At 41.6% G+C, this 22,710-nt stretch overlaps 1 protein-coding gene across 9 annotated transcripts in view; it reads right to left on the reverse strand.

Annotated features, from left to right (window-relative positions):
• NSD3 (nuclear receptor binding SET domain protein 3) overlaps positions 1 to 22,710 on the reverse strand; it is a 48,732-nt gene that overhangs the window by 12,413 nt on the left and 13,609 nt on the right. For 4 of the 9 annotated variants that reach the window (XM_064472685.1, XM_064472687.1, XM_064472686.1 and 1 more), the window contains exons 4-19: positions 22,490 to 22,649; positions 21,903 to 22,057; positions 20,573 to 21,076; positions 19,640 to 19,766; positions 15,610 to 15,710; positions 13,114 to 13,159; positions 12,393 to 12,523; positions 11,702 to 11,830; positions 10,916 to 11,042; positions 10,313 to 10,510; positions 9,547 to 9,717; positions 5,090 to 5,239; positions 2,613 to 2,769; positions 1,831 to 2,033; positions 1,254 to 1,366; positions 146 to 415 (exon numbers count right to left, since the gene is read on the reverse strand). In XM_064472685.1, the coding sequence (XP_064328755.1) occupies positions 146 to 415; positions 1,254 to 1,366; positions 1,831 to 2,033; positions 2,613 to 2,769; positions 5,090 to 5,239; positions 9,547 to 9,717; positions 10,313 to 10,510; positions 10,916 to 11,042; positions 11,702 to 11,830; positions 12,393 to 12,523; positions 13,114 to 13,159; positions 15,610 to 15,710; positions 19,640 to 19,766; positions 20,573 to 21,076; positions 21,903 to 22,057; positions 22,490 to 22,649 (2,742 nt within the window). Of the gene's footprint in view, positions 1 to 145; positions 416 to 1,253; positions 1,367 to 1,830; positions 2,034 to 2,612; positions 2,770 to 3,948; positions 4,286 to 5,089; positions 5,240 to 7,014; positions 7,883 to 9,546; positions 9,718 to 10,312; positions 10,511 to 10,915; positions 11,043 to 11,701; positions 11,831 to 12,392; positions 12,524 to 13,113; positions 13,160 to 15,609; positions 15,711 to 19,639; positions 19,767 to 20,572; positions 21,077 to 21,902; positions 22,058 to 22,489; positions 22,650 to 22,710 lie in introns of those variants that run through there. The other 5 variants (XM_064472689.1, XM_064472690.1, XM_064472691.1 and 2 more) reach the window with 5 other exon arrangements.

Genomic DNA, 22,710 nt, shown 5'->3' on the forward strand with positions numbered 1-22,710 from the left:
CATGCCTTTTTCACACAAAGCATTTACTTGCACGTGCTGCAATTTTCGTATGCATTCGCGGAAGGTACCCAGAGTTGCAGCATTGGCACATAAAACCACACTGATGGCCACACCACACCACAACCTTTGTCCTCCATAATTCTACCTTTTTAATGCTCCTTTTCGTCCTGAGACCCCATCCACGTCGATCAGTTTTTATGATTTCGGCATCGGGGTAGAGTCTTTTGGTGAAACACTGGTTCTGACATCGCTCTCCCGCTGGGCACACCTGGGGATGACACTCGTACTGCAGCATCCTGTTCAGACACTCTGACTCCAGGCCACAGGGGTTCTCGTCCGATGGCTTGCAGTTGCAGCGAGGGATTTCTGACAGATCAGCTACCTGGATCTGAACCTTCCCTATTACCTTGTTGGACTGTGGAATGAAGGGAAAAAAAGAATAAGTGAAGATGACAACGCACACGGAACACAAACTCAGCAGCTTTATCGGAGGCCAATCATCAGCTGACATGAGGAGGCAAGAAAATAACAATTACATCATTATTTTTCTTCTAGAGCCCTTTGAGGGCTGGTGTGTCACAGCAAGCGTGCTGCCTGCAATCCAGCAGCAGTCACATGCACTTCTGCAGACGGCATCTGCTACCACTCAGCTGCCGACATAACTGCGGACGAACGCCATCAGGGAAGGCAGCGGTAAGCAATTTAAGTGAAGAACATTGGAACTCATGACTCCAGAGAGTACAGCGTGAGCCTCTCCCCAGTAAACTTACTGGTTCAGTAACTCAAAGCACACAAAGTTTATTAAGTACACCACTGGGATTTCTTCCAACATAAACTAAAGACATTAAAGAAACAACACCAAGCCCTATGTGTCCAAAACCGCTGGCAAGAGTTAGACCCTGCAGCCTGCATGAGGATGAGCGGTCAGTATTCCTACCGACACAGAGTTCAGCGTTAAAGTTTAGTACGCTGTAATAGCCAGCGTGTACCTAAGACACATGCCATGAGCTTGAACCAGCAAGATTCTACCTTCGGTAAAACTGTTTTTCAGCCATTAACCCTCCTTCACAAATACTCTGCTAAAAGAATGTTTTAAGGTACCAGAGGAGGAAAAAAGATTCTTGAAAAGAACAGCAAAATTATTTATTTGGATTTTCTTAAGCTTGAGCTGTTGCAAACAACTCAATGTCGGTTTAAATACATAGCTTAACAACGCACGGCATTAAAATAGGGAAAGAAAGAAGCCAACTTACTTTAATGTGTTTATAAGGTGGAGGTTTCCTTGAATTCCTTTCAATTTCTAATGCCTCTTTGCTTTCTCTTTGTGCTTTCAGCTCCTGGAAGCGCTTTGCCGCTTCTTCAAGTGCTGTGCAAGGGAGTTCAAAATAGAACACAATTAGCACCAGCTGCTGCTAATCAACTATATACACATATGTATGTACTTTTTTTTTAAAAAAAAGCTAGGAATAGAACTCTATTATAAACAAAAACACAAGCTAAAAATTACTTATTGCATTATATTATGAATCTATCATCAGGTACTTTTCAGTAGATATGGAGATACTGAACAACGATCCCATGCAGCAGAGCCCAAGCTCCACCTTAACATTTCCCAGTTTGTGGGAGAATTGAACTTGCCCACAACAATACACAACGAGTAGGCACTTAAAGAAACATATTTTTATCTGCAGTCAAGGGATCCACATAACGTTTGCAATTTTACGTGAACACAGAACACTAGTCACATAATATTCCCATGCAGGTTAAGTGGTGATGGAGACACAAACACGTGGAATTTTTGTCATAAACCACTATAAACTTTGATTTTACCTTTCTTGAAGGTCTTGTTAATACTAGTTTGCCCCTCAGCAAAGCTTTTATCTCCTTCAACATAAGGGAAAACTCTGCCCTGGTGTACCCAATAGTAGTCATGTGAACCAAAGAAAAATACTGGGAAGTCCCCGATATCATGTTTGAGGCCCTGTATGTTGAGAGGCACAGACCTGGGATTGCAGATCTCTGCTGGCCACCACCTGACAAGCAGAAAAAAAAAAAACAGAGAAGCATGTAAGTTCCTTCAACTAAATAGCCTTAGCTTCTGAGTTTGCCTAACTGGACTGAGAAATAAAAGCCAGTTATCCTTTCTTAAAGAAATGAGCTCCCTCCTTATGCCATCAAGGCTCCCTTTAGCAATCCTTGGGAAGCACCATGCAAAAGACAAGAAAAGCTCTTATTCCAGATTTTGGAAAAGCCTTGTAAGAACATATGTGGCACAAGAGCGGACTTCTAAGATCACCTATAAATGCTTGCATTCCTGCAGGTGCCTAACAGCAAACACAAGCTAGGACGTCTTTTGTTCTATGAGCCACCCGTGGTTTTCACACGGCTATTTCGCTCTACAGAGCAAACGTAAGCCCAGTCAAGTATCCTTCATTGCCTGGAAAAAGCAGGAGAATTTAGAGGGCGACATCGATGCCTGACACAAAGGAGATGAATTACTGTATTTCTAGTCCTTGTTTACAAAGGCTGAGCTGCTTTGAGTTATCTTCCTGTAATTCCGTAGCACATTTAAAAACATCCAAAGCATTAAAAACCAGAAGTAGCGAACTTGCCTGTAATTTCCAAGCTTGACCCAAACGATCTGCTTGTAACGTAGCTTCTTGCCAGCTTTACAGTCATTGCAATTCCAGCATCCCTCAGGCATTTCTATGTTGAGACACTCAGGGTGAAAGGAGGCTGGGCAGGACTCACAGCATAGCAGTTTTCCACCTTTAAACAAAGAAACCCTGCTTGGTTTATAGAAGTAAGGATTTGCTTCCCCTGTGCACAGCAACTGACATTCATTTTAAATCATCCGCTCTACATTCTCGCTTGCCTCACAGGAAAAATGGCAAAAGAAAGGGATCAAGTCAAACTTAACAACGTTGGTTAAAAAAGACCGTGCGGTGCAATCGTCTAACGTGCAAGTTGTGACTCCTGAACCGCATCACAGATACACGAAGGAGCAGCCGAGTATTTTTCCAACGTGAGGTAAGCTGGCAGGAGAAGGCACGTTCCCAGAGGAAGCGCTGCATCTGCACGCGGCGCCATTAGCTCTTATTTCTTTGGTGATGGCCAAAACAACGAAAACCAAGCAATCTTTTAAGAAACGCTTTTTCAACCAACGTTGTTATGACTGAATCCCTCAGCAATCAGTTAGTGTGCATTAAAAAACCCCGCAGCCTATAGGTTGATCAATGATTTCTGTACTAAGGACGTTATAAAAGAATTGTAGTAAGTCTGTGTGTTCCACAAAAAAGAATTAACCGGTATGAGCACAGTACCTAATGCAGAATGAGACACCACACGAGTTGTCCCCATCCCAAAAGTTCCTTCTGCGCTCAAAGGAAGCCTCAGCGCAGTGGTTAACGTTCGTTTCTGACGTTTACGCTCATGTGGACAAACGTTGCTGTGGCTGGCTTCTCTTTTGGCAGATGTATTAGATGCGGAGAGCCACAGCGCATCTCTAAGCCACCCTCAGCAAACAAAGCAGCTCATACAGCAAGACTTGATACATTACATATATTGTAATATTTTATATACGTATGTATATAAAATATATACACACACATTTTTATAGGTATAGAAATTTTTTAAAAATTAACAAGTTTTTGTGTTCCATACGGAAAATCTGGGAGAGACTTGAGAGTATTTAAAGCAATTTTCCAGCAAAATATCAAAAGAAGTAGGAATAGTAACTCTCAAACATTTATCAGAAAATCTTGTCCACCTATAGACTTTCCAAAATGTCACTGCATTAATTGATTGTTGCATGTCACAATAAGCATTCCTTAAACAGATCAGGTGCATGACCAATACTGTATTTCCTCTGCTAAAAACAGCAAAGTCCAACCGTATGGATTTTCCAGAGCTCCCCAGACCCATAATAAAATTTTTAAAAGTTAAAACTTCTTTTTTTTTTTTGCAAATGCTGTTTCAGAGGAAATACAGACCCGGCGGAAATTACCGAAACATTATCCAACATGGTAAAATGCCAAGAGATGCAAAAATCAAACAAAATTAAACACAAAACTTTCAGTGCTAAGCAAGGAAAAAAAACCAACACTTTGCTCTCAGGATGCATTAGTAAGATATTGCTCAAGCTAAGCAGAGGGCTCAAAATAATTCTTGTTTTCAGGAATTACAGGAACTACTGAAAGCCATTAATCTAGCAACGTTCAAAATAACCTAACTTTAGAATGGTTAATTGGGCACCGTTTCTGAACACTCTCGGGAAATCAAATTTCTGTGGGGAATAAAATATTACATCTGAGTATTTCGTACAGACAACAGTTATCTCCCCAGAAGGTATTCTGAGATGCTACGGCACCGCCCACACCAGAAGAAAACGCCCTCTCCCCCCCGGAGCTGCAGGGATCTCTGCCCAGGCCAGAAGGCATCTCCCGCACTCCTCCACGCAGCGCTGCTTCAGAAGGCGAGCACCCGTCCCGCGAGGAGGGGAAGGAGCACTGGCTGTCGCAGGCTGGCGGAGGAGGAGCACGAGGCCCTAATGGACACATACATACGCAGGCAAAACCTCGCTGCCTTCCCCCTTCGGACATCCTCTGCACGGCAACAGGAGCCACCCGCGTTCAACCTGAAAATTCCTGTCTTCTCCCAGGCTCTGCATAAGCTACCTAAAAGATCTGAAAGAGAACATCCCCCCCTCTTCTTCCGCATATAAAATCAATTTAAGAGGCTGTTGTACATCATCATCCCGGTAAGTACTGAACTGCAACGGTATCAAGCTCTATTTGCCACCCCTTCGCGATAATGCGTAGCTTCCCTGAAGCTGGAACAGCCCAGGCCAGATACAGAGTGATTTAACCTCTTCCAAGGAGAATTTAGTGACAGTAATTATTTTAAGCCCTTTTGTAATAAAAAAAAATTGCCAACAACATGAACACACGCTCACAATAATCAATGAGTGAAGTTTACTGAAAAGCAATAAGTGGTGCTTGACAAGCAGACATTTCTTGTTTGATTTAAAGAGAGAGAAATAATAGAAAAAGCGAAAGTAAAATAAAGAGAAAGAAACTATTTTGGTTACCTTTCTCACATTTCTTTTTGGAAGCTGACGAAGGAGGAGGAATCATAGGTAATTTCATCAACTCAGCACGATTTGATTCATTCAGTAGGTAGTGGGACTTATAGGCATATGAACTGAACAGGGGGTCTGAATGATCCTGCACTACCAACCCTATACGAAACAAACAGAAAGAGATGAGTTGCAATGAAACTACCCATGATTCCGTAAAGGAGAAAATAAAATAAATCGAATGAAAACCTCTGATGTATTTATGTGTGAATGAAAAAAAGGTAAAATGAAGAAAAAGAAAAGTCTGACAGAAAGTGTCTTCACTAAGAAAGAGGTTATGTGTTTGGGAGACTAAATTAAAACGTAACTGGAAAAACCTATGATGAATAAGCTGCTCCTAAGTGGAATTTCAGTTGTGCTTTTGCACTTAATGTATGCATTTATAGAAAAGCACAAGAAAAGCAACCAATTTTATCCCTGGGTGAACCACCCTCCCTCCCAAATGAAAAAAGCAGGCTAATTCGAAGAGCTGGGGGGTGACGGTCACTGCAAAGGTCATGCTGTTAGCTGGGGCTACAAACTGGAAAAGCAGGCGTAGACAAGAACTCCCCATCCCACTTCCTACAAATCTGCCTCTAACACCTTACCTACAAAAGAGTTTTGCCTTTATAATTGTGTTGGAAAAAACAGCGAGGGGGGGGTCAGTGATTCTGCAAAGGCACCGGAGGGGAAAGAACAGATCGGAGTTCTGCCCTACACCATTAGTTTTTAAGTAAAGCTCCACCAACCCTGCCCTCCCACAGCCACCAGATTAAATGCTTTGGAGCAGTCACACACTCTGTTCTCCTACATGCGTTTGAAATAAACGCTGTGTTTGCATTTCTCTGTCTTTCTCCACCAAGAAGAGTTTTCCCTCATTGTTCCAAAGAGCCGGGCAGCCCAGGTGAGAGCCCCATAGCTACAGATCAGAAGCATTAGGGCAGTAATTCATGGGAAGAGCAGAGCGACTGAGACCCAAAGAAGCAGCAAAGATGAGCTACCAAGATAGCCACCAATTCCTTCCCTCGTGGGACACTCGCAGAGCTGAGTGATGTAGAGAAGCTTTCGAACTGGGGTGCCTGAAAAACTGCGGGGAGGAGAACGGCGTCAGCCTACCTGGAAAGCACGTCCTCAGGAGGATTCAAGTATGACCCACACATGTAATTATGTGCTATAATGTGCTTAACAAAGGATATTCGGGGAAGGTCAATAAGAAGTCTTAAAACATACCGTATTTCAAGTACCTCATGATAAGCAAGTTTGTATATTTTATAGATCGCCTCCTATCTATATTTTCTCTCTTCAATAATGTTTTGCATCTAAAGACAAAGTTTCTCCTTCTGATATCAACTAAAACTAACTAAGTAACCGTTCTCGCATACAGATGCCCAAGTATTTCTAAAGCATTCAGTTCCCCATCTCTTTCGGAGCAGGGACTCTCAGCGCTCCTGCCACAGACGCTGTCCTCACCTTATGTCCCTCATGCTGACCACATATGACTAGACAGGACTCAATTCAACCCATCCAGGAGAGTTTTTGCTAAATGTAAACCTCGCACAATCTTTCTTCGGTGAAGCACACTGGCTCCTGATTCCAGCTACGCCTAGTAGAAACAAACCCCACAAAAATTTTCTAGAAGAACAAGTACATAGTTGCTGTAAAATACAGAGGATTCAGTCAGCGGTAGCGGTTCGTAACTTTTCAAGTTCTCGTAACTAAGACTCAGTGAATAGACAGGGGAGGAAATTCCGTCTGCTGGGGTCCAGAGGTTACTTATATTGCCAGAAGAAAATACAGACTTCTGTAGATTCACCTCTGATGAAGCTAGATTCAGGTATAAACAGAATTACTAAAACAATGTCAAATGGGGGGGGGGGGGGGGGGAAGAACAAACAAAAAAAACCAACCCCAAAAACCCCAAACCAAACCAAAAAAGCATGAAAACTTTCTTCTGCACTTCATTTATTTTTTTAGAAATAAATGCAGGTCTGAATCTTCAGCAAGCATAAGGCTCCCTTACTGTAATTCAGTTTTGGAATCCTACTCCTAAACTCTGATTTCTGTGCCGTATAGATAAGAGGAATGCCAAGCGGCCGGTATTCCTCTTCATAAAGCTGGTACACAGGTTCCACCCAAGGAAGGGCAGGAGGCCTCTATTTCACACCTTTCTGTCACAAAGTAGGCAAAACTTGGAGAAAAATTTCCCAAGGAGATTCACCTTCATTCCTATCTGTAACAAACTACTGCAGATTTGTGATCTAGAGTAGTTTCTTCTGTCTTATCTGGATCTTAAGTCAGCTTCAAGCACCTGTAGTAGCCACAGGGTTAATGAGCACAACTTCAAAGAAAATTATTTAGCTCTTTTGTATCATGCAATGTTTTTTGATACTACAGCTTAACGGTGTTTTGAAATTGGTTCAAAACAAAATATTTAGGCTAAATCCAACGGCAGAAGCCTGCCGTTGCTTTCCATTCACATCGTAGTCCAAACAACTTTCATAATCGAGATCAGCGACGTTTGCATCAGCGCGGTTCTCGAACGGCTAGGGTCCTATGACCTACCTCATGGGGGAGCGGAGCAGCAGGACGAGACATCATCCCACCATACAGAATGCTTCACATTAATACTTAGAGGGGCAGACTAAAGCCACCGTTGGACCTTGCCAAGAGACATTTCTAATCTGACATTCAAACCAGGGAAGATCCACAGAAACTCTTCTGTCATAAACCTATATCTGATCCTGGCACCAGACTGACTCCGGATAACTGAGATAAAAAAAACAAAACCAAAGAGCTGAAAATATTATGGAACTCTTCTACGTACCACAAAAATGCTTTTTAATGATTCTACTCCAGCTCTAGAAGACAAACAACTTCCTTCTGCATATTTACGTTGGGCTTTTGGACGTAACTATTGGTCAAATTAATAACGCTGAAGGACAGGTGCTCGCTTTTCTCAGAGGTAGCATCTGATGCAGAATGCCCCAAAGCATCTACCTGCTAACAGAACGCTACGTCACACGTTTCCAGCCAGCTCTGTGTCACAGACAACCAACTGGGTTGGTTTTGTTCTTCAGCCTATGCATTTGTAAGTGCGATAATACTAGCAACCAAAATTAAACAATATATAAGGCTACCTAAACACCTAAAATAGAAGAGCATAAAGACACATGCAGTGTCAAATCTGCACGTGTACATTTACGCAACGCTGCCGGGATTCCCACCATGCATACGCCGTTTGGGGTGGCCCCAAAACGTTCAAATAAGCCCACAAAAGGCAGAACACTGACCCATGTTGCAAACCTCTTTTTACACATTTGGAGGAGCTTTTCTAAGGCTCATTCTAAAACTCACTGTTTCTCTCCAAGCTGCTGGATTTTTAAAATTTTACTTTATTTTAAACTTGATTCTTTGTGATGGCTCCTAGATTACTTGGAAATGAGGAAAGAGGAGGAGAGAGGTAGGAAGAAATTACTCTGCCACCACCTTTCCCTTCCTATTCAAAGGTCTTTAATTACTACTCTGCTCTCCCAAATCCAAGGCAATCTTGCCCACCCTAAACCTCCAACTGAATGAACACAAGTGAAAACAAGTAACTTCAGGATTCATCTCATTTTCACTTTCTTATTAGTGACCTTCAGAGCTGCCGACAAGAATACATCCAACAAAAACTTCTGAAACACTGTGTAAGATACATATTATTCAACACCTAACTGCACCGCTTCGACTAATCTGAGGGAATAATGAGATTTTGCACGGTGTGGCTAAAACAACTGATGCACCATAACTTTTCAACCTGCTACCTGGCAGAACGCCAGTGACTTAGAGAGCCATAAAACAAGTGGGGGGAAAAAAAAGTAAAGTAAAAAGTAAAAAAAAAAAAAGAAAAAAGAGAGCTTTGTCATATGGAAAATCCCAGCATGAAACTTGTTTATATGGTACTGTAAATGTTTTCCTTTCAAAGTTCTCAAATGTCATGGTAGATATAAATTAGAATTAATTTTTCTAGTTCATGAGTAAATCCTACCTTTTAGCCTTAAAAATTTAAACAGTTTTAAGTTTGTGAGTGGTGAAAGAATCCCCTTCTGCTTAACAGACAGTGAATAATAACACAGCATCCATTCTCAGCTCGCAACGGCTGGAACTGGGGGCTCGGCATCCACTTTTTCCTACTGGCAACACAAGTAGGCCTTCTGAGAACCTATTGCTGCTTCTGAATATCAAATATTACAGACCAAAATAGCAAGTGGAAGTCTCATGAGAACTGTCGACCAGGAAGAAAAAAAAAAAAAAAAATCACAGGCAGCATTTAAATCCCAGAGAGCCCTAAGGGAGGGTTTTTTTTAATGAAATACATTATTTTTATCACTAAACTGCACAAGTGACCACAAAAGAACTATAAAAACAGGGGAAAAAACAAGTGTGCTCACCTCTTGCACAAACGAAACAAAAGCCTACATTTACAGCTGATGAGGAGTGATTCCTTTTGGAATGGTTACTACAGATGAGAATGTGGGATGACACAAACAAGCTTCCTGCAGCAATACAGCCATCTCCTGAGTGATAGGCAATGGGACATCTGAAACATCTCACCATGCGACCTGTTCAATATAAATGCAGAGAAATGCACCGTGTCACCCTGGAGTCAGGATATGGTAGAAGACACCACAGACAGATGCACGGCTGATTTTTATTCCAGTCAGAGTACTAGATTTAAAAGAAGCATTTACATCTTTAAAAAAAAGTTTCACAAAAGTCAACTCTTAACTTTCACTTTAAAACTCAAGGTTAAGAAAAAAATACATGGTTTTAATCATTCCAGAGTCTACTTGTTTTGTTTAAATATTTTGGTTAATTTCTAAAGGGATTCCTTTCTTCTTGAAAAATAATTGTTCTAAAGGCCACTACCACTGTCTTTTTAAAAAAAAGACCATCCCTTGGCCTTGCACTACTCACCCTTGGCTCCCATTAAAGCCAACAACAAAAGATGGCTTAGGTGTTGCGGATCCGGGTGTACCTGGGCAGCAGGCTCAGGCCGCTGGCTGCCTTCCCCACCCGTGACAGGTTTAAGTTAATGACCTCATTAAGAAGGAAACCCTTGTTCCTTGCTGCATTAGAGGGCAGAGTTACGCTCACTGTGATCGTGAGGACGCGTTTCAGTTTCCTCCTGCTGTTCAAAGCCAGCTCTATTCTCACCTTTGCTTGCTTTATGAATATCCTTATCCATTGCGCAGGCGGTACAGCAATGCTGCGGGCACCGAAACCCTCGCGACTCGAACAGGGCAGTGGCGAACTTGCGAACGCAGGCCTCGTGATAAAATTTACCGCACGTGTTGACGGAACAGCGCTTCACATCTTTGCCAGGAAGTTTGCACGAAAAGCACGTATGTTCGCCTTGTAAAAGAAGGGATAGGGAAGCCCGACTGTAACGGCCAAGTCTTTGAGATACAAATGTTGTTAAAAAACGTTCTGAAGCGAACAGAGTTACGCTGGTTTGAGCAACACAGGCTCCTTCCCTTCAAACAGGTAAGCTGGTTACTATAATCCACAATAATTATAACTGCTGTTAACATAGAAGTCCTTCATTCTGAGTAAAACCCTAAACAGTTATTACATTTTTTTTTTTCTTACCAGGTACTTGCTAAGTGGAAAATGAGAATCTGGCCTCAGAGGTTAAAAAAAGTAATAGAATAAACCCAAACCCGGCGGCTTGCCACCGCAGTTTGTTCTGACCAGAACACAGCTCCTCAGCAAAGCAGCGAATCCCTCCCCATTTTTCAGACCCGGGAACGCACTCACCGTTTTTACACTCAGTGCAGACGAACTTCTCATCAGGCATCGACTTCAGGCCGAGACACTCCATATGAAAGACACTGCAACACTCGCCCTCGCAGGACACCAGAGACTCGCCAGAGCTCTCGCAGATCTTAAACAAAGAGACAGCTAGTCAGAGAACAAAGGGTACCTGACATACTTGAATGCAAATGACTGCCAGATGTTAACAAAGACTAGAACGTGGCTGAAATCTCATCAGAGCTAAGATAAGCCCAGGGCAGACCTGCTGCGTCTCTGGGCTGAAGACAATCCCAGCACTTTCTGCACCTTGCTCTCACAACAGTGCGAGCCGGGACAGAGGCAGGAGAGGCACTATGGGATCCATCCGGGCTCCTCATTCCCTCACGCACCTGAGGAGCAAGAGCAGCCTGTTCCCTTACTATCGCCCAGGAAACCGGCCAGAAGATTCCAGGATTTTCTCTCCAAAATACTGGAAAATTCTCACTCTGCCCTATCCTTGAAAGACCATCTGAAATCTCTGAATGGAGCAGGAAACGGCATCTACTTTTTTTATTTATGCTAGCAAGTATGAAGTAGATACCACTCTCTAGCTTTTGAGCTTTCTAGCAGGCAGGAGGGCTTATGAGTCCTTTCCAGAGCATAAAAACTCCTAGAAGGCTTGATATTTTATCTGAGAGGTCGAATTATGAGACATGGTTAAAACAAAGTAGCGTAGTTTGAAAAGTCCGTCAGCTCAAACTAACAGAAATGGATGATACATCTCTGGTTTCGTTACAGCACCCCATTTACCTGACAGACAGTGTCCTTTTTATTTGTTCCAGTTCCTCTCCTGGATAAGCTAGAGTCTACCGACTGCACATCAGAAGCATCAGCATCGGCAGTAGCTGATGGGCTGTCTGAACGTTTTCCAAAGCTACCCTACAAAGAGGAAAAATCCAAGGCACTCAAACAAGACACTTTCAAAGGACAAGCACATTCTGAAAAAAACAGCTAAGTCACCACTGATTAAAAGCTCATTCAATATGCCAAGAGATACAAAGGTCCTTGGAAGTTGCTGAACTTTGTTAGGGCGGTACGAGGAGTGCTGCTTTCCTGACATACCTTTTACCTGTGCAAGCACAAAACCCTAAGAGATCTATTTTGCCTTTTCCAGACACCTCTCAGTTTTACACGGAAGTACAGTGGCATCTCCTGATTCCCAAAGGCTCTAACAACCTTCAAAAGCAAACCACGTCAGTGAGCTAAACTACTGTTTTGCCAGACAAAGTAGTAGGAAAATTTGTGAAGAAAGATTGTATCTTTTTTAATATCGATACGATGGAGGGGATTAGAAAGAAAGCGACTAGGCTTTATTTTTTAGACAATAAAAGACACGAAATTTGTAGGAAATACAGCATTCACGTATTTAGCGATATGCAACTGAAAAGCCTATTACACTGACAGATTAAACAAGTCCCTGTGAGAAACAATATGCCTTTACCTGTAAATCATTAAGTCCTCTTGAATCAGAGTCAGATGTATCTCTGTAAGCTGAGCTAGTCAGTTCTACATCAGTTGAGGCACGACTCCTTTTCTTTAAAGGTTTACAAGAATCTGAAATCTCGCTGGCACCTTAACACAACATACTAAAATTAGTTTTAATATATGTTCTCAACTTTTTGCTTAAAATCAATAAAGGAAAAAGAAAGATGAGAGACAACCTGAAGCTGTACTTTATTTGCTAGCCTTAATTTTCAGTTTGCAACTTTGATACTAGTCTAACTCTCCCTGAAAAGCTAATTAACTGAAAACCACCTTAGGAATACCTTCTGACAAACTTCTGAACGTGGTGACACAGTGGAGGAAGCTACTACATTGTCCGACAGCGGATAAGCCCTTTGGAGATCACCTCTTCATCATTCATATTTAAAATAGGGCCAACCACTTTTTTTTTTTTTTAATTAAGAAATGTCCAGAAGAAGGACTTCTGTTTTGTGCTTGCAGCACACAAACAAACACGACCTTTCCAACTGGCAATGCACGAAAGAACCACCACCACCAAAACCCCCAGAAATCCCTCACAAGAGAAATTAAGATCGGCATCTATCGTGTTCATCGCCAGAAAGCATTAAGACCTCTGCAGTTTACACGGAAGGAAAACCATTGCCGAAGTGGGACGAGCCAGGAACTTTTAATAAAGTTTATTTTCGTGTGTAACTCACCTTTCTGCAATCCTGTCTTCACTGCTGTCAGTGGAACCATTTCAACCTGTTTGAATAGGAAAATCCATAGTTAAAACCAGAGGAATTTTTCTCCCTAGTATTAAAAAAGAAAACATTTAAGTTTAAGCGATTAGCATCTCAGAACTCAGATGTAGTCTGTCATCCCCTTCTTAGTGTGAGCCTTCTTGTCCTGTTGGATTTAATCCTAGCTGCCTACGCTGAGTACCAGGAGACAAGGCAGCCATACGTTCACTAGCAAGGTCCTTTCCCATCACTCCCTTTGGGCATGAAGATGACAGGAAAGCTTTATCCGTGTCCGGCAGGCAGGAGCGGGGCTCGTTTTGGCAGCCAACCCTGATGCTTTTGTAAAACCCCACACCTGTGTAAGCGCAAGCTCCCCTTCACAGGTATGACGCTCGGGTTAGTGAGACACTTAATGCGTTGCCGTTTACGGCGCTTCCACCAAGCACGCGCTCTCGAGCTCCTGGGAAGAGGCTTTCTCTCTGTATAGAGCGCTGCAAGGCGCCCAGCGCCGGCGAGTCGGGTTCGCCCACAGCGTTGCAGAGCTCTATACAGCTGGAAACTCAGGGGCAGCGGACACTTAAGCAGACAAGTTTACAATCTCGCAAAAGCGGCTCGAGCTCTCGATCCTACATCGGAGGGACAAGTTTAGAAACTGTTCTGCCAATGTACATGTAACACGTGAGAATTTGGCGACTGTATAATAATTATAGAAGAAGGTTGTTGCCTAAAATCCTGTTTTTAAGGTTAAGAATTACAAGTTATTTCTTTACAACGTGGTTACAAATGCATGTAGAAACACATTTAGTAAATATTTAAGGATTATTCTATAATTTTTTTAAAAAATATTTTATTTTGTTGTACAATAAGTAAAAACATACAATAGAAGGATTTGTATAGGATACATTTCGTAATACAAATATAAAATCTAAACAATCACTTTTATTTCTCCACTAGTCACTGTAACAGTAGCATTAACATTTTGTTTTTCCCATTAATTGTATTCGTTCCAGTTATAATTTTATACCAAGTTGTTGCAGACTAATTTGGGAATCAGTTGCAAGAAAACTTGACTCCGGGTAACAAATATTGTTGCATAATTGTACGAAGTTAGTAAGATTTTTTTTTTTTAATATAACTTAATACATTCAAGGTTATGCGCATTACAGTGCATTTGTGTTTAATTTTTAGTCATATACTTTTCCTGAGAAAAGCACTTTAATGTTCATAGTCTTAGTTAGCTAGATAATAGAAGCAAGCAAAGCTAACTGGGATCCACGAAGTTCATATTGTTGGTTCTTATACCTTTGTTAAATTAAGAAACATTTACTAACATAAAATAACTCATTTGAAAATAGGGAGGCTGCAACACCTCATGACAAGAGGCGAAAGGGACTACGTCAGGTATCTTACGCCCAACATTTAAGTTGCTTTAAAGTTTCAGCAAGAAACTTTACTGAAGTTAGAGCATTCCTCTGCTGAACACAGATGTAAATGCTACGGCATCGAAAGAAAAATATGAAAAAGAACAAAGCAACTGGGTCCACTTTCAATCTCTGAAGTGAATGAAGTGCAAAACAAAGCGTAAAGGGCAAAGAATAAATTAAAATAAAAGAGATAAAAACAATTTTCCCCATCCCATATAAATCTTTAGCCCGACTGTCCCTTTTAAAAAATTCTCACTGATAAAAGCTGTCCTATGCAACATTTTATATAAAATTCTCAGGTTTCAAGCGGAGAGGCCCTTGAGGAGGGAAAAATAAACCATGGATTAAGGACAAGAACCAACAACTTTGACAAACTTGTTGAAAAGTGTACTCAGTTTTTGATATTAATGTCCATCCGCTGAACTTTCCTATTCATTTCCACGCAGAATTTTTTATAATTTTTTTTAAAGCAACAACATTTGTCTGCCTGACATCCAGATTAAAGGAATGCCCTGTACATGTTAGATCTACTTAAGGAAAAGAAGAGAAAAAAAAAAAGTATATCCCAGAAGATCTGTTCTGCTGATGTCTGCCAACATAAAAGTCTGACTATTCATCTTTTAAGTTAAATCATTCTTAAAGTCCATTTTCAAGAGTGGTCAGATTAAATCAGTCTAACTTCATCTGAAAAACAAAACCTCAATACAAACCAGCAGCTAAATCAAGAGCAAAAGGAACCTGGTGGCAATTCCATCAAATAGAAGTTACTGAAACAAGATCGTTTTGCTCATAACAGAAATCTCAAAGGAAACATGGCAGGTTCGTTAGGAGTCTTGCATCATTGGGTTCCCATTTTCCATAGCCTGACTGATACTGTGAAGATGCCAGTAGCAGAGTCACAGCAATGGTATTGACAAGGGGATTTCATGAAGGATAGTCCAAAACGAAACCCGATGGGGAAAAATGGAGAAAAATAAAAAGGCACCAATATAAGCCACAACATTTATGAATACAATATATTTTAACTCTCTACATGGAGGAAGCCAACCTGCTCCTTTTTGATCTTCTTCTTTGGCACAACTTCAGTGGATTTCTCAGACTCTGAGCGGGTTCGAATCGATCTTCTCTGTTGCTTCTTTTCTACAGAACCTGAAGAAGGAAAAAGGTTTCCATTATACAATTCCTTGTATTTCTGCGGCGCAGCAAGATGTTCAACACCAAATCAACAGATAAAGTAACGAAACCAAGACTTTTTCCTCTTTTGAATGTTTTATTTTTAAATTCAGTCCCAAGCTATTTGCCAGCTGGTGCTGTGGCTGCAGACAACACGTTCCCATTCCATAGACAGAGATCAGCTTCTGAAAAAGACACTAATAACAGAGCGAAACAAAAAGCTGGAATCCACTTTAGGGCAAACAGAATTTCTTAACACACCTCTCAAGCAGAGTCTTCACTTTGGTTAATTTTTAACCAAACAGTCCATCTTTGGTGTTTATGGAAAGGTATCGACAATCAACTTCTTGAATTAAAACAAGCTCGAAATTTAAGACGCAAAACACAGCTTCCGAGTTTTCACTTGAAACGCCAGCCCAGTGCGCCTGCTCTGCAGGGGGAGAGCCTTCTCTCGGACCTGGCTGGCACAAAAACTTAAAGCAAGAACCACGCTGTAACACCTGCCATCATCAGGAAATCTGAACGCTCAGCTAGAGACTTCGAGAGGTGAAGAAAAACTCAGCACAAACAGAAGCAGTGATTGTGAAGTGTTGTTATAACTAATGACAGTGAACCATGGAAAACTACTCAGACTAATGAAGGTTATTGTGACGTTCAAGAGATGAAGTAGGAGCTCCCGTTTCTTTGACAACTAAAGTTGGCAAGATCAGAAGGCCTTTCTACGCTGCGGGACCGCCGAAAAGGGCGTATTGAGAAACATGTGCACGACACTTCACACCACGTGCAACTTCTGAAACAAAGTACACCGAGAGCTGTACTGACGGAAAACGGAAACGTGAGGATTTACAATTATCTGTTGTGAAGTGTTATCCCTGTTTTTCAGTTTTGGGCGTTTCACCTAAAGATGACATAAATGTAAAATACTTTGTTTTCTTCCAGGCAAAACTATAAACTCTTGGGACCAGGAATTAGCTTACTGTGCCAGATGGACGCGCTGGTAGAAGTTCTAAACCTGTGTCTTCTTGTTAGGAGAGAAAATATCTAGAGACATAGGCAGGCTTTCATCAGACACTGAAAGAAAACCTTTCAGAAGGACTCCAGAAAGGCGGGGGGGAAACCACCAAAAAGAAGATTCATCTTGATTAATTGGATGAGCATTTTTATCAAGGCTGCGTGGCTCAGGAACATTTCAATAACTAAACTTTCCAGTTGAAAACGTTGTCGTTTTGTAATAACTATTTCTGGAGGAAAACAACTTGTTTTGTTCAAGGGAGAAAGGGTTTTACAGCATATTAACTAACTAATAATTCAGAAATTAATAACTCGGCTCAACACCCGTCATGTTAGCACACATGTAACTTTTGGCTGCAATAAGCAGCCTCCTTTCAGAGACACGCACAACCGTGACGGATGTCGGCACTAAAGCTAGGGGCCATCTTTTGTCACCTTTTGTGTTCAGCCGAAATTCTCTGAAGCAGCTTAAAGTAAATTTGAGCAAGCGTGACCAGCCAGTTCGTTTAATGAGTTACGTATTTCCTCCCTGTGCTGCCCCACTGTAGTAAGGGAAGTAAGAAGCAAGCCCTCTATCGGAGGGAAAACTCCAGAATCAGTGCACCTAGCATTGGCTGAAAGCAATATCGATCAATGCAACGGGCACCTCTCCTCTTCCCGCTCTCCAAGGATCCAGTGCATCACCTCCACAATGCTCCTATCCCGTCTTCGTGCGTATTTTGATCCAGAGTTTCAAGACAGATTCCAGACCAGCAATCTACCTCGCTACTGGCCAGGTCAGGCCAAACCTGTTTTCCTGTTTCAGCTGTATGTGGAGACCAGAGGCACTACGGATCCTCATAGCTGTTCTCTTATTATCAGATTTCAAGTTACAGAATTATTTTCCCGGCATTATGGAATTCTGTATATCTAACTGCAGGTTATCAACAAGGACTCCCAGAGTCATTCTGTAAAATACTTTACCGTAAAGGTATTCTGAAGTTCCGGTGACCTTAAATTTGAAAAAAGGACTTCGCAGTTATGTTCCATGAGAGGGGACCAATAACTGTCTGGACTTTGGAAATGGCTTTGAAAGTGACTGTTTGGAGTGTATACTGAAGGAAAGCTCATGCACTCTATAGGGTGTTATCAGGTGGAGTTTTACGTATCCAAAAGACCTAAGAAAATGAAAAAAGAGAGGCTCAGAATTCTCACCCCCCTACGTCTGAAGAGCCACTGTGAAGGTGAAGCCCTTAGTTCCCAGGCGAGAGAAACAAACCAGCGATCACCTCTCCTGCTGCAAGGCGATTAAAGTAGCAACTGTTTGAAAAAACTGAAGTAGCTACAGCAACTAAAACTGGAAAGAAGAACCACTGCTGACAACAGCAGAGGAAACCCCACTCGCACCAGGACATCCGAGGTACTCAACCTGTGTTGTAAAGTCCCGAAATACCATCCATAAAACAACGTATATAAAAATAAGCCTAATCTAAAAACTATAAAAATACAGGAACTAAGCGTGTTTGCAGGGGACCGTGATCCTGCGTATGTTAACCACTGAGGTTTTTTACCTCAAATCTCATTTATTTTACATTCGGAAAGGGAGAAATAACCAGACAGATAGTTAAAGTAGAAGTGACACGGGGCAAAATTATGAGATATTTTTCTCAAGAAAAGAGGGGGTTTTACCATGGGTACTGTAATAACTCTGCCATCTTTTTTTTTTTGCTTGCATGCCATGAGCACCTGCACATCCTACCGTGAGGGAAAATCAAGGTGTTCTGCTGCAACCTAAAATTTACTTTTACATACCCAATGTAAATCTAAGCGTGTCTGGGACTATACCAAGGACATGACTACAAGCACAGTAACGAACATGCAATAGTTAATGGATTTTACAAGGCCTGTACAAAATCTGTGGCTGAAAAACAGAAGTCTCTGGAGGAACTTGAAAAGCTCTTGGTTTAAGATGACTCAAAACTCTATCTTTTCAGGAACCTCCATCCTTTCACCAAAGGGTATCTGCCTCCTCTTGAGGATGATGAGAGGACATACTGCAGACAAATTTCTGCTGGTGGGGAAAACAATCTCTTTGGAAGAATTCCCATTAGCTATTTCTCAAAAAAAAAAAAAATCAAAACATGAGAAAAATGTTGGTTTTCTGTTCCAAGTCTAGAAAGCGCTCACCTGGTTTATCTTTCTCATTATTCTCTACTACTGTACTACAAATTAAACTTCAAATAGCTTGTTCCAGGCTTTCCCTTTTCAGTCTCAAGCTCCATTATTTGCTTCAGTGATTCTTCTCCCTCAGACATAACACTTCAAAACTTAGTGCTTTACAGTGGGGCCCCTAAAATGCCTTCAGAAGCAAGCATTATCTCGTTTTGCTGATGGAGTTAGTTGAAGCAGTTAAAAAAAAAAATCATTCGCTTTTGCAAAGGTCATGCAGGAACTCAAAGTCTAGGAGGGCACCCATCCTGATTCAGAGCCGTTCCCTGCTGAACTATGCCACTTCCAGATTCTCTTCCTTTGATCCCAGCTGTTGTATTTTACATTTGGTGCCAAAAGCCATTACAATACTCTGCTAAGACACATCCACTACGCTGTCCTCTAAAACAACTTGCCATCTGCTCTCCACAAGGCATCCATCCTTCTAATACGCTGACTTAGATGCTGCAAGTTGCAGACGCTAGAAGTTCAGAGGCCAAACCATCTGATCCCATCACCAACACATCCTGTGTCTCTCAAGCATCTGGGCCCATCATGTGTTATATTAGCCATGCTTGTTACAACTGTTCCGTAAACAGAAAGATGTTAATCATCGTTTTTAACTAATGAGAAAGCGTCGGGTTTGATATTTGAATTTAAATGCTGGATTGCCAAAGTTCCGACAAGGGTTCTGCAATTTTGCCTACCTGTTGACCCAGAAGTTGTTTCAGGAGAGGACGCATTTTGCACCGCTGCTTTTTCATTTCTCTGATTCAATGAAGAATTAAGTTTCTCTTGTCCTTTGACGCTTATTTCTGTTTTGTTACCAACTCCCTTAAAAAGAAAAACAAGAAAAGATTCTCTTACACTCTTTATGCATGTGCTGTTGCTAACAGGCATATTGATCTGAGCCTCACAACAGAAACATTCAACGCTCTTCAATGCAACACATACACATGATATCTACTACTGCGCTGCTTCCTTGCGGAACTTTCCATCCCTCTCGATCTCCCCTTACACACAAGAAACAAAAAATATATATTCCAGTGACTTTTCTAAACATTACCTTCTCTCTAATGCTTAGGATGAAATAAATACCCTCCAGGTAGAGAGGCAGAAGAAGGAGGCAGAGAAATAGTCCTAAACCTTTTCCTTACACTGACTGTGGGAAGCTGCTGTGCACCTGAAGGAAGCTAGGAGGCAGAACTCATTTTAAAAGTCTGTTACACAAAATGTAGTTATTTTTTAATACATTATTAACAGTTTTGTCATCTCATCTGTTTCCCACAAATCCACTGATTTTAAGATTTAGAGAATTTCTGGATTATTTCAATTAGGGAGCTGGAATTAAACAGCTTTAATATTTTAAATGTGTCATGAGCAAAAATGTGACCATCTGTAGGGAGCTCCTCTGCCACCAGCCAAAACGGTTACTGCCAGAGACTTTTGGATGCACTGAAATTAAGAGTGCAGTGCACTAAAAGATTCTGTTGCCACATCTGTCCTTTGTTAGATTTAATCTCTCCAACTAAAGGAACACGTATTGTGAAAGCCTGGTGGACACAAGTTCAAGCTCCACAGTAAGAGAGACTTGCAATAATTTATGAACAAAAGAGGAGTCACTACACATAAGAACATACCTTAGTGGAATACACAAACTGATCGATGAGTTTTCCATCCCCAGCAGCATTCTGAAGGGCAAAAACCTGTTCAATTTTAACAACTGGAGACATGTTACATTTTTGAAGATCCAAGTTGTGCATGGTTATTGAGGCTGGTAAGGATTTTCTAGCTGCGGCTGTTTTCCATGCGATTTTCACAGGAGGTGACTCCTCTTCTTCCACACTTGACTGCCTCCGTTGGCTTTGTCTTCGCACCTCAGCGTTTGAAGGTGAAGCTGCCATCACGTTGGCATGTTCTGGCTGGGTGTTCAGCGCTGGCTTCGGTCGCCGGTTCTTCTTGGTCTCTGATTTAGAAGCAGCAGTCTTTTTGGCTTTTGTCAAAACCTCCTCTGGCTCTTTGTCTATATAAATGAAGGTGTATTGTTCTATCCTTTCTTCCCGAGTCATTTTCAACGCTTTCTCAGCATGGGCAATACCAATATCCCACTGAGCACGCTCTCTTTGCGGCCTTGGTTTGCGAATCTTAAGGAACAAAGACAAGCAGCTAATTACACTGAATATTTTGCCATGTATAGCACTTAAAATGCAATCCTGAGGTTCTTTAAATCTCTCAGGCAGCAAATATGAGTTTACTCTCCATTTTCACGGTATTTTTGAAAGATGGACGGTGAACCCCCTGCTCAGAGCACAAGCAGACACTCAAGCTGGATCGTTATGACCATCACAGTTAAAAGTGTCTGCCCTGAGTTACAACTTCACTGAAGGCAAGAAGAGGCAGCATTCAAGCCCGTAATTCTGTTATGAGACACAAAATTAGCCCTTATTTATCTACTTTTTAAATCCTCCTTATTTTTCTATAAATTCGTTTGCTTCCACATCAACATTTTGATTAGCATAAATATTGACTGAAGTAGTCCATCTACACAGTAAGTAATTCCTGTAGCTAACACTTCCTTTCCAATAAAGCAATGGAAAAGGACATATCCACTAGTATCAGGGCCTGGAATAATGTCCTTTAAGAACTGTATTTTCCAAAGAAGAGGTTAATAGTGAACACACAGACACTGTTTTTATTTGATATTCTAATACAGATGTAAAATTATCTCCAACGCCCACGATGACTACCATCATGAGGAACCAAGAAAGTAGGTTTGGCTATCAGCCTTCTCACATGAAAGTCATAAGAGTAGGGAAACATTTTCGGTATCTTTGCGAAAAACACTTCTGCTAGTGAAATGCTGACAACCCTGACAGGGTAAAGTACTGCAGCGTCCCGGAACTGCCCCACGAGAGTTTCACTTACACAGGCACTGTAGATAACCCTCTACATAATTAGCATTCATCATACCTTCTGTTTCTCAGAGTGGTTGCTGGCTTGCTTAGCAGCCTCAGCCAATAACTGCTCATACTGTTTGTGTCCTTTGTACTCCCGAACCCGCTTCTCGTGCACCCACGCCCTCTCTGGCTGGTTGCTAAAAAACTGAACATGGTATTCACGGGCACCTGAAAATGAAAAATTCTAGTCAGCACTTTCATCAACATCGCTTTGCTGGTTTAACTTACGCTTTCCTCCTCCGCATCACTCAATTCCTGCAGATGGAAGTGCCTGGTTAAAGTTTAGAAATAAGATGGGTCTAGATCTAGAACGGTTTAAGATGGGAAGGTAAGTATACCTTGCCCACACTGAACACTCACACTTATCAGTGTCTTCTCACACGTACACTGACTTGAGAAAAGCGGGAGCATCTGTGCGCAAGCCTCGTTGCACAGGCTCGTCCGCAGAGGTAATTTAATGAGTACAAGTTTTATGCAGTCCCGTTTAGCACACACACAAGCAGAATTCATCCCGCAAAGGGAGTTCAAAGATAAGCTATTTTTAATAAAGGAACAACTACAGACACTTGATATATTCTGGCAAAGATCTTCCTCCCTTACCTCTTGTATTAATTTTGGTATGAACATCAAGCTGTGGATCACATGAAACCATGCAAGGCCACCATGGGTACGTTCCCACCTTGGACCAAACCAGATCGCCAACCTGAAACTTGATGTCATGGGTGACTTGTGTTGGAAGAGAAGGCAAGAACGGCTGGACCTACAAAGAAAATGCAAGCTTAAAGCCACAGAAGAGAGTTTAGCGCACCCAGAGATGTGCA

The sequence above is a fragment of the Phalacrocorax carbo genome, chromosome 24, assembly GCF_963921805.1.
Source record: "Phalacrocorax carbo chromosome 24, bPhaCar2.1, whole genome shotgun sequence".
Classification (NCBI taxonomy): domain Eukaryota; kingdom Metazoa; phylum Chordata; class Aves; order Suliformes; family Phalacrocoracidae; genus Phalacrocorax; species Phalacrocorax carbo.